This window comes from Bos grunniens, chromosome 7 (assembly GCF_055505025.1).
Source record: "Bos grunniens cultivar Pamir isolate PY7600 chromosome 7, Bosgru_T2T1.0, whole genome shotgun sequence".
NCBI classification, from domain to species: Eukaryota; Metazoa; Chordata; class Mammalia; order Artiodactyla; family Bovidae; genus Bos; species Bos grunniens.
Window position 1 is genome coordinate 8,147,940 of NC_141171.1, and position 10,876 is coordinate 8,158,815.

The 10,876-nt window shown below is 48.4% G+C and overlaps 1 protein-coding gene across 1 annotated transcript in view; it reads left to right on the plus strand.

The window, feature by feature from the left end:
- The window catches only part of NOTCH3 (notch receptor 3), a 39,806-nt gene extending 31,473 nt beyond the window's left edge, over positions 1–8,333 (plus strand). The window contains exons 30-33 of the mRNA XM_086408768.1: positions 76–380; positions 640–787; positions 5,298–5,395; positions 6,215–8,333. Of these exons, the coding sequence (XP_086264894.1) occupies positions 76–380; positions 640–787; positions 5,298–5,395; positions 6,215–7,270 (1,607 nt within the window). The 3' untranslated portion in view covers positions 7,271–8,333. The remainder of the gene's footprint in view (positions 1–75; positions 381–639; positions 788–5,297; positions 5,396–6,214) is intronic.
- Positions 8,334–10,876: the final 2,543 nt, after the last annotated feature.

The window sequence follows — 10,876 nt, forward strand, 5'->3', positions numbered from 1 at the left end:
CTCCTAATACAGTGTCATATTCCCTGGGAAGGCCCTGTGTCTGCCTCCTTTCTGACACACTCCTGGTCCCTGCAGATGGCTTCACCCCTCTAATGCTGGCCTCCTTCTGCGGGGGAGCCCTGGAGCCAATCCCAACTGAGGAGGACGAGGCAGAAGACACATCAGCCAGCATCATCTCAGACCTGATCTGCCAAGGGGCACAGCTTGGGGCTCGGACTGACCGCACTGGTGAGACGGCCCTGCACCTGGCTGCCCGCTATGCCCGGGCTGACGCGGCCAAGCGGCTGCTGGACGCTGGGGCAGACACCAATGCCCAGGACCACTCTGGCCGCACCCCCCTGCACACAGCTGTCACTGCTGATGCCCAGGGTGTCTTCCAGGTGAGATCGGCTTGCCTCTTGGGACTTCAGAGCTGGGACACACATCAGACAGACTTGGATTTGAGCCCAGGTTTTGCCTGTCAGAGCTCATCTTTCTCATTTGTGAAATGAGGATATATGAGTGTACTGTCAAGTAGCTGCTCCCTGAACCCATGGGTTCCATGGGAGGCATTGGTTGGGGTCCTCAGAGGGCTTGGGAGTGCTTCTTGTTCCCTTGTTCTTGCCATGACTCCCCCTCCTGCATCCCCGTCTCCCTTAGATTCTTATCCGGAACCGCTCTACAGACCTGGATGCTCGCATGGCAGACGGCTCCACGGCACTGATCCTGGCAGCCCGCCTGGCGGTGGAGGGCATGGTGGAAGAGCTAATCGCCAGCCATGCTGATGTCAATGCTGTGGATGAGCTCGGTAGGCTGTGGTGGGTAGTGGTGGGTGGAGGCTGAGACAGTGTCACCTGGACCCTGACTTGGTCTGAACTCACTCACACCCACACTGAGACCCAGTCAGTGAAACCCATGCACTCATAACAGAGTTTCAACATGGACTTATACTCTCATACATTTATTTTTTTTTAAATGGCACCCATTAGCCTATATTGCGCTCAGTGATTTAGAAAAAGGTGCCTTTCCCCATGGGGCTTCCCAGGTGGCTCAGTGGTAAAGAATTTACCTGACAATGCAGGAGACACAGGAGACATGGGTTCGATCCCTGGGTCAAGAAGATCCCCTGGAGTAGGAAATGGCAACCCACTACAGTATTCTTGCCTGGAAAATTCCATGGACAGAGGAGCTTGGTGGGCTACAGTCCATGGCTTCACAAAGAGTCTGACAGGACTGAAGGACTGAGCAGGCAAGCATGCCATTCTGCAAGACACGTTCTTTCCATCTGCTTTGTTAGAAGATCGTACACTGGTGCCACCTGCTGGACTACTGGTGTAAAATTTGCGAATCGGCCAATCTGTAGGTGGGGATCACTTCTTGCTTGGAGGTGGCTTGCTTGCCCAACAGCAACCTGCCTTGTGTCTAGAGAACCTCACATAGACACACTCGGACTCTCAGAAACATCTTTGGAGCTGGGTGTTCTCAGTCTCAGCAACGCTGACATTTGGGGGTTGGATCATCCTTTGCAGTGGGGGCCACCCTGTGCAGTGTAGCATCCTTGGTCTTGATCCATGAGATGCCAGTAACACCCCACCTCCCAGATATGACAACCAAAAATATCTCCAGACATTGCCAAATGCCCCTTAGAGGAAAATCACCCCTGCTTTAGAAATATGGTCTAGAAGGGCGCTGGCCAATAGAACTGTCTGTGATGATGAAGTACTCTTGGTCTGTGCTGTCTAATATGGTAGCTACTGGCAACGCATGGTGATAACTCAGCGCCGAAATGTGGCTGGTATGAACAAAGAACTGAGTCTTTTATTTCACTGAATATTTTAACCTTTGTTTTGCTTTTTTTAAAAAAATAGCTGAATTGACATGTTATTCACATACCATGCAATTCATTCAAGGGTAAAATCCAGTGATTTTTTTTGTATAACCACCTGTGTGTGTGCTAAATTGGCCTCAGTCATGTCCAACCCTTTGTGACTCCATGCACTGTAGCCCACCAGGCTCCTCTGTCCTTGGGATTCTCCAGGCAAGAATACCAAAGTGGGTTACCATGCTCTCCTCCAGGGGACCTTCCCAACCCAGGGATTGAACTTACATCTGTTATGTCTCCTGCATTGGCAGCTGGGTTCTTTACCACTAGCGCTGCCTGGGAAGCCCCCTAATATAACCACAAGGTTGTGCAAATATCATCACAATAAATTTTATTTTATTTTTTGTTACAATAAATTTTAGAATGTTTTCATCACCTGAAAAAGAAGCCTTTGCTTCTTAGCCATCACCCCTCCACACCCTCTCATTTTCTGTGGCCCTTAGATGATTGCTAATGTACTTTCTCTCTATAAAGATTTGTGTATTCTACTTTATATAAATGGAATCACACAATATGTGGTCTTTCTTGGTTGGCTCCTTTCATGATGTTTTCTAGGTTCATGAGCCTGCAAGTAGCAGGTATATGCATGGCAGCGTGTACCAGGATTACTTTTTGTTTGTTTTGTGGCCTTGCTGTAAGGTTTGCAGGGTCCCAGTTCTCTGACAGGGATTGATCCCCAGCCACAGCAGTGAAAGCCCGGAATCCTAACCACTGGGTCACTAGGGAACTCCCTCTTTTTTTAAGAAAACTATTTATTTTTGGCTGTTCTGGGTCTTCGTTGCTGGCTTTCTCTAGTTGCGGAACGTGGGCTTCTCATTGCTGTGGCTTCTCTTGGAGAGCTCGGGCTCTAGGGCTCACAGCTTTCAGTGGTTGCAGCTCCCGGGCTCTGCAGCACAGGCTCAGTAGCTGTGCTGCACAGGCTTAGTTGCTCCACCATATGTAGGATCCTCCCACACCAGAGACCGAACCCGTGTCCCCTGTGTTGCAGGGTTCTTAACCACTGGGTTCTTGACCACTAGAACACACAGAGAAACCCCCTTTTTTGTTTTTAATGACTAGGTAATACTCTGTTATATGGAGGCACCACATTTTGTGTATGCATTCATCCATTGATGGACATGTGGGTTGTTTCTGCTTTGGGGCTATTATGAATAATGCTGGTGTAGAATTCATGTATCAGTTTTTGTATGGACATGGTTTTATTTCTCTGGGATGTATCCCTATGGGCAGAATTGCTAGGTCACATGATAACTCTTTTTCACTTTCTGAGGAACTGCCAGACTGTTTTCCACAGTGGCTGCCCTATTTTTCATTCCTACCAACAGTGTATAAAACAGGTTCTGCTATCGCCACATCCTGACTGACAACTTGTTTTTCTCTCTTTTTGTACTGTCTCCCTAGTGGATGTGATTTAGTATATCAATGTGGTTTGATTTACATTTCCCTGATGGCCAATGATGTTGAGCATTTTTCCACATTTATTAGCCATTTGTATATCTTTGGAGAAATGTCTATTCAGATTCTTTGCCCATTTAAAAATTGGGTTATTTGTCTTTTTATGATTGAGTTATAAAAGTTCTTCATATATTCTAGGTAGGTCTCTTATCAAACATACAGTAGGTTTATTATATTTGTAGGTTTTCTTTCAGTGGGGACTGTACCCCACGGCATATGGGATCTTAGTTTCCCAACCAGGAATCAAACCCCCTACTCTGTGCAGTGGAAGCTTGGAGTCTTAACTATTGGACCATCAGGGAAGTTCTTGTAGGTTTTCTTTTTACTTTCTAGATGATGTCCTTGTGTGTGTTAGTCGCTCAGTCATGTCTGACTCTTTCCACCTTCTGTCCACGGAATTCTCCAGGCAAGAATACTGGAGTGGGTTGCCATTCCCTTCTGCAGGGCATCTTCCCAACCCAGGGATTGAACCTGAGTCTCCTGTGTCTCCAGCATTGCAGGCAGATTCTTTACCCATTGAGCCACTGGGCAAGCCCTTCGTTCCCCTACCAGGAAGCAAACCTCCACCCCCTACAGCGGAAGCTTGGAGTCTTAACCATTGGACTGCCAGGGAATTTCCCTATAGGTTCTCTTTTTTACTTTCTAGATGATGTCCTTACAAGCACAAAAGTTTTTTCATCTTGATTATGTCCAGTTTATCTATTTTTGTTGTTGTTGTTATTGTTGCTTGTGTTTTGGGTGTCATATCTAAGAATCCTTTGCCTAATTCAGTTCAGTTCAGTTCAGTTGCTCAGTCATGTCCGACTCTTTGCGACCCCATGAATCACAGCACGCCAGGCCTCCCTGTCCATCACCAACTCCCGGAGTTCACTCAGACTCACTTCCATTGAGTCAGTGATGCCATCCAGCCATCTCATCCTCTGTCGTCCCCTTCTCCTCCTGCCCCCAATCCCTCCCAGCATCAGTCTTTTCCAATGAGTCAACTCTTCACATGAGGTGGCCAAAGTACTGCCTAATTCAAGGTCTTGTGAAAATTTACTCCTGTGTTTCTTTCTAAATGTTTTATAGTTTGAGGTCTTACATTTAGATATTGGATTCACTTTGAATTATTTTTTGTATGTGGTGTGAGGTAGGGGTCCAACTTTGTTCTTTTGCATATGGAGATCCGGTTGTACCAGTACCATTTAAAAAAATAATTTTTTTTATTTTTGGCTGTGCTGGGTCTTCATTGCTGTGTGTGGGTTTTCTCTAGTTGCAGTGACTGGGGGCTACTCTCTAGTTGAAGTGTGTGGGCGTCTCACTGTCGTGGCTTCTCTTGTTGCAGAGCATGAGCTCTGGGCTCAAGGACATCAGTAGTTGTGGCTCCTGGGCTCTAGACCACAGGCCCAATAGTTGGGGCACACAGGCTTAGTTGCTCCAAGGCATGTGGGATCCTTCCAGACCAGGGATCAGATTTGTGTCCCCTGCACTGGCAAGCAGATTTTCCACCGCAGAGCCACCAGGGAAGCCCTCCAGCATGATCTGTTGAGAAAGTTATCCTTTCCCCATTAAACTATCTTGACACCAATTTAATGAATTAATTTATTTTTTGCTATGCTGTGAAGCTTGTGGGATCTCAGTTCCCTGACCAGGGATTGGACCTGGGCCATAGCAATGAAAGCTTGGAATCCTAACCACTAGGCTACCAGGGAACTTCTTTTTTTTTTTTTTTTGTAATTTATATAAACTAAAGAACCACATGTGACTGTGGCTGTTGCATTGGACAGCACAGCTCTACATACAACTTAGTTAGGCCCACATAATATGCCCCAAATATGGAAAGTTACACCTATAGCTGTGCACACATAGACCCAAACACAGGTACTCAGCCTACCCTCCCCCCCATCCCATCCCATATTCTAGACACTCCTGTCCTCCCCTGTGGGGGAGGGGCAGCTAATGAGCCAGGTCCTGACCTTGACCTCCCCTCACTTCCCCACAGGAAAATCGGCCTTACACTGGGCTGCAGCTGTCAACAACGTGGAGGCCACCTTGGCTCTGCTCAAAAATGGAGCCAACAAGGACATGCAGGATAGCAAGGTGAGCCCCAGCTTTTGGTTCACCTTCAGCCCTGGAACAGCCTCCACAGGCAGCAGAGAGCAGATTGGGGGAGGCTGGTGGGGACATTCACCCTGCCTGTAGCCAGTGTTCACGTGGGATCAGGGCCCAAGAGGTTCCAATAGCGGATCAGGGGAGGAAGTGTATGGCAGCTGCTGGTGACCTTGGGCAAGTTACTTAACTCTTCCGAACTTCTGTTCACATTTTTGAAATGGGGAAGCAACAGTACCCACCTCATCGCCTCTTCCAAGAATTCAGTGAGCTAATGCTTTTGTAAAGTGCTTAGAGGATCCTCAACAAAAGATAGCTATTATGACTGTTGTTTGAAAACCCTTGCAAGGTGGTATTACTCTCATTTTACAAATGGAAAAATGAGGTTCAAAAGAATGCAGGGGGTAGATTCCATCTTTATCTAAGATATCCATGTTATATTTGTTATGTATATATTTTTGCATTAATCTTAACTTTAAAAACTGCATTAAATACCATTTATTTTGATAGCAGAATTTTTCACCACCCCCTTAAATTCTGTGCCTAAGGTGAGTGCCTCACTCTCCTCACTCTAGTCCTGGCTTTGGGGCCTGAAGTTTCTTAATAGGTGCTGGATGAATAGGGCTTTAAGGAAAGAACTTGCCCAGTTTTTCATCCAGGCAGAACTGAGATTCCAATCAAGGTCTGTCTGGCTGCAGAGTATGAACTCCTAGCTCTGTTTCCCCCAGAGACTAGAGGCCTCTGTGACGTTAGGCAGGACTTAACCTGACTCTTGACCCTGACATCTTGTGGGTTCCTGGGCCCCCACAGGAAGAGACTCCACTGTTCCTGGCCGCCCGGGAGGGTAGCTTCGAGGCGGCCAAGCTGCTGCTAGACCACTTTGCCAACCGGGAGATCACAGACCACCTGGACAGGCTGCCCCGGGACGTGGCCCAGGAGAGGCTGCACCAGGACATCGTGCGCTTGCTGGACCAGCCCAGCGGGCCCCGAAGCCCCGCTGGCCCCCACGGCCTGGGGCCCTTGCTCTGTCCCCCCGGGGCCTTCCTCCCCGGCCTCAAGGTGGCGCAGTCCGGGGCTAAGAAGAGCCGGAGGCCCCCGGGGAAGGCGGGGCTGGGGGCGCAGGGCACCCGGGGGCGGGGCAAGAAGCTGACGCTGGCCTGCCCCGGGCCCTTGGCCGACAGCTCGGTCACGCTCTCGCCCGTGGACTCGCTGGACTCCCCGCGGCCCTTTGGCGGGCCCCCCGCGTCCCCTGGCGGCTTCCCCCTCGAGGGGCCCTACGCGGCCGCCACGGCCACGGCTGTGTCTCTGGCGCAGCTGGGTGGCGCGGGCCGGGCGGGTCTAGGGCGTCAGCCCCCTGGGGGCTGCGTGCTCAGCCTGGGCCTGTTGAACCCCGTGGCCGTACCCCTCGACTGGGCCCGGCTGCCCCCACCCGCCCCTCCAGGTCCCTCCTTCCTGCTGCCGCTGGCCCCGGGACCCCAGCTGCTGAACCCCGGGAATCCTGTGTCCCCCCAGGAGCGGCCCCCGCCCTACCTGGCTGCCCCAGGACACGGCGAGGAGTTCCCCGCGGTGGCTGGGGCTCACGGCAGCCCCCCCAAGGCCCGCTTCCTGCGGGTCCCCAGCGAGCACCCTTACTTGACCCCATCCCCCGAGTCCCCCGAGCACTGGGCCAGCCCCTCCCCACCCTCACTCTCGGACTGGTCTGACTCCACGCCCAGCCCGGCCACTGCCACCGGGGCCTCGGCCACAGCTGCTGGGTCCCTGTCGGCCCAGCCGCTTCCCCTGTCGGTCCCTGGCGCTCTTGCTCAGGCCCAGACCCAGCTAGGGCCCCAGCCTGAAGTCACCCCCAAGAGGCAAGTGTTGGCCTGAGGGCTCCCCAGTTCCTGAATTTTGGAAGGCTGAAGGGGCTCCCAGTCATGATTCCCCTCTCTCTCTCCCCTTTTAGTCCATTTCATTCTGTTTCTTGTTTTCTCCTGCACCCTGCTCTCCTTGCAATGTGACCAAGATAGGTCACCAGCCTAGGGCTTCAGTCTTCCTTTATTTATAAGGGGTGCAGGCTGACCCTTACACTTGGGTCCTGTGGTGAGTCTAGGACATCCGCCTGCCTCTCCCCTCATCCTGTGGCCAACACCCCCCTACCCCCATTCTCTTTTCCCCCCTTTTCTTGCCTTCTCTGGCCCCCTTCTGTCACTCCTCCTGCTCTGACACAAGTGGATTATTATTATTTTTTTTTACATTTTGTATAGAAACAAATTCATTTAAACAAACTTATTATTATTATTATTTTTTACAAAATATATATATGGAGATGCTCTCTGCCCCCCTGCAAACCCCCCCAGTGCCCCCGTGGGGCTGAGTCTGTGGGCCCATTCGGCCAAGCTGGATTCTGTGTACCAAGTACACAGGCATGACCGGGCTCCTGTGTACCAAGTACACAACCCTGGTGTGTACCAAGTAGGCACCCTTGGGCGCACCCTCCGGGGCTAGGGGTCGGGTGAGACTTGGGAGCCTCCTCCCTGCTCCACCTCCCTCACTTCACTGCATTCCAGATGGAACTTATTCTAGAGCTTTGCCCTCTGGCCCAAGAGAGCCCGCCCACAGTCCCCCCACCCCCATCCTAGGGTGTGGGCCTTCTCCCTTTGGGAGCTGGGAGGGTGGGGTGGCTGGTGGGACTATGACGACCAAGGGAGATGTGTGCATTCTACTTTGTCTCCCTGTAAACAATGGGCCTGCAGGAAGAGAAGGAGCTGCCTGCCTGGCACCTCTTCTTCCTGGTACTCCCCTGGCCCAGCCTCAGGGCAAAATAGAAGTATTTGTAGGCTATTTTTGTAATATAGCTTCTGGTCACAATCCCTGTGTAGCTAAGTCCCCAGGCCTTGCATTGTACAGCCCCCTGTTCCGTCACCACCTAATAAAGGAATAGTTAACACTCGGTGTCATTGTTGTGTGTCTAGGTGAGGAGGGGTGGTGGTAGTGTGGGGGTTTGGCCTCTTCAGCATTAACTTTGAGACAGGCTGAGACACGGGACCTGGGACCCTTTCCTGCAGTGCTTGCACCTAGACAAACATCTCCTGGAGCAATAAAATACAAAGAAACTATAAGGGACTAAAAACACCTGCAGGCATGTGTATTGGGGGCAAATTACAGACAATAAGATGTGAAAAGACCAGAAAACCCCAACTGCCGCCTCTGAAGAGCTGGGAGCAAGAACAGGGTACTGTGCCTGCCTCCTGCACACAATACCACGTGAGGGCTGGGTACCACCTAAGCCACCCCTCCAGCTCAACCCCTGGACCCCCCGCCCCCACTTACCCCATATAAGGAACCAGCTTGTCCCTCTCTGCTGTTGGGAAATGAGCAAGTAAAGGGAACCTGTTGCTTGTTCTCACTCCCCACTGCTGCAACAGCGGTCCCAACAAAACCTTGCCGGAATTTCTTTCTTTTTTTTTTGCTTTTAAAAAATATGATGGTTATTAAATAAAAAGTATGTTTAATTTTTTTTACAGCATTGATAGTCTTCCAAAAAATATATATAGCTACTAAAATAAAAAGAAAGAAAATCAACAGGTATTATTTCTGATGCTTGATACAAATAGTGTGTAGATAGAACCAAATGCGGCTGGCTAGTTCTTTAGCAATGACAAATTAATTATCAGTTTGAAAAGGAATTTATATATGTATAAATTATAAAAGCGCTGGGACTTTATTTCTAGTTGTGGTGAGCAGGAGCTACTCTTCACTGTGGTGTGTGGGCTTCTCACTGCAGTGGCTTCTTCTCGTTTTGCCATCAATCTTTCCCAGCATCAGAGTCTTTTCCAATGAGTTGGCTCTTCTCATCAGGTGGCCAAAGTATTAGAGCTTCAGCCTCAGCATCAGTCCTTCCAATGAATATTCAGGGTTGATTTATTTAGGATTGACTGATTTGATTTCCTTGCAGTCCAAGGAACCCTCAAGAGTCTTCTCCAGCACCACAATTCAAAAGCATCAATTCTTTGGCGCTCAACCTTCTTTATCTTTCAACTCTCACATCCATACATGACTACTGGAGAAACCATAGCTTTGACGATACAGACTTTTGTCGGCAAAATGATGTCTCTGCTTTTTAATAATACGCTGTCTAGGATTATCATACACACACACACACTTTGTATGGTTTTCATTCTAAAATTTACAGAAAAGTTATAAGCATAATGCAAAGAACCTTTTCCTAATCCTTTTGAGAGAAAATTACTTATGTGATTCCTGATCATTTTTGAATTCTGTTTGGTATATTTCCTAAAAATAAGAACAGTTTTGTACATGTCCTTAATATAATTATCAAGATCAGAAAATTAACATTGATACATTACTACTGTATAATTTGAAGAAGCCATTCAAGTTTGTTAATTGTCCCGATAATATATTTCTATATAACAGAAGGATTCAGTTCAGAATGCAGGAAAGAAGTCTCTGCCACTGACAGAGGGTTGGGATGGAACCGAAGCAGCCCAGAGGAGGGTGCCAGAGTGTGAGCAGGGGAAGGAGGGCATCCAAGAGGTGGGGCAGGAGGGAAACCCGATGAAGGTGCCCACTCCCAAGTGGGGTGAAAAGGGCATCCTCATAGAGACATGTTAAAAGATAAAAAATGTCATCTTAAAGGGGCACCCAGTAGTAAAAGCAAGGAAAAAATGAAACATCAAACAAATGATACTAACAGATGATAACCAGCTGAATAAAGTAGAAAACCATTAATCCATCCCAACATAAATAAATACATTGATTGAAGTCTGATTGGGAATGTGAAAGTTTCAAAGTCTCCAAGTACCTCACCACAAAGTACTTGCTATTTACAAAAGAAAAATGAGTAACTTTAGTGAAGACTGGTAGATACTATCGTAATCAAGACATCAATTTGTTATCAGTAATGTGAGAAATTGAAATTTGCACCATCTGATATGATGTAATGAGAAGAACAGTGTCACTTGTCTGGTATTTCTGCCAAAGATGCATATCTTGAATGTAATCATGGGGAATTATCAGATAAATCCAGACTAATGGGCATTCTACAGAATAACTGGTCTGTAATCTTCAAAAGTGTCAAGATGATGAAGGTCAAGAAAAGAATGAGAAACTTTTCCAGACTGAAGGAAACAAAAAATATATGACAGCTAAATATAACACAAGATTGCCGGAATTTCTTATCTGGCCTCTGATCAATTCTATTGATGAAGGTGTACAAGAACCCTGGTTGGTAACTTGAGCTTTCATCTTGGGACCAAACCATCTGGTTCACCTGCTGACCCACTTTTGCTTCCTCTTTTGATGGATGACTCCATTGACTGGACTAGGGATGGCCACCTAACTAAAGTTGAGCCAATCAGATTCTTGCTTGAGAATGTTTTTAAAATGAGGATGCCAAGAAAGCTATCATTTGGTGGAGCTACTAAGGCCAAGACAGATGAAGAAATATTGATGGACAATTTGGGGTGCTGGGTA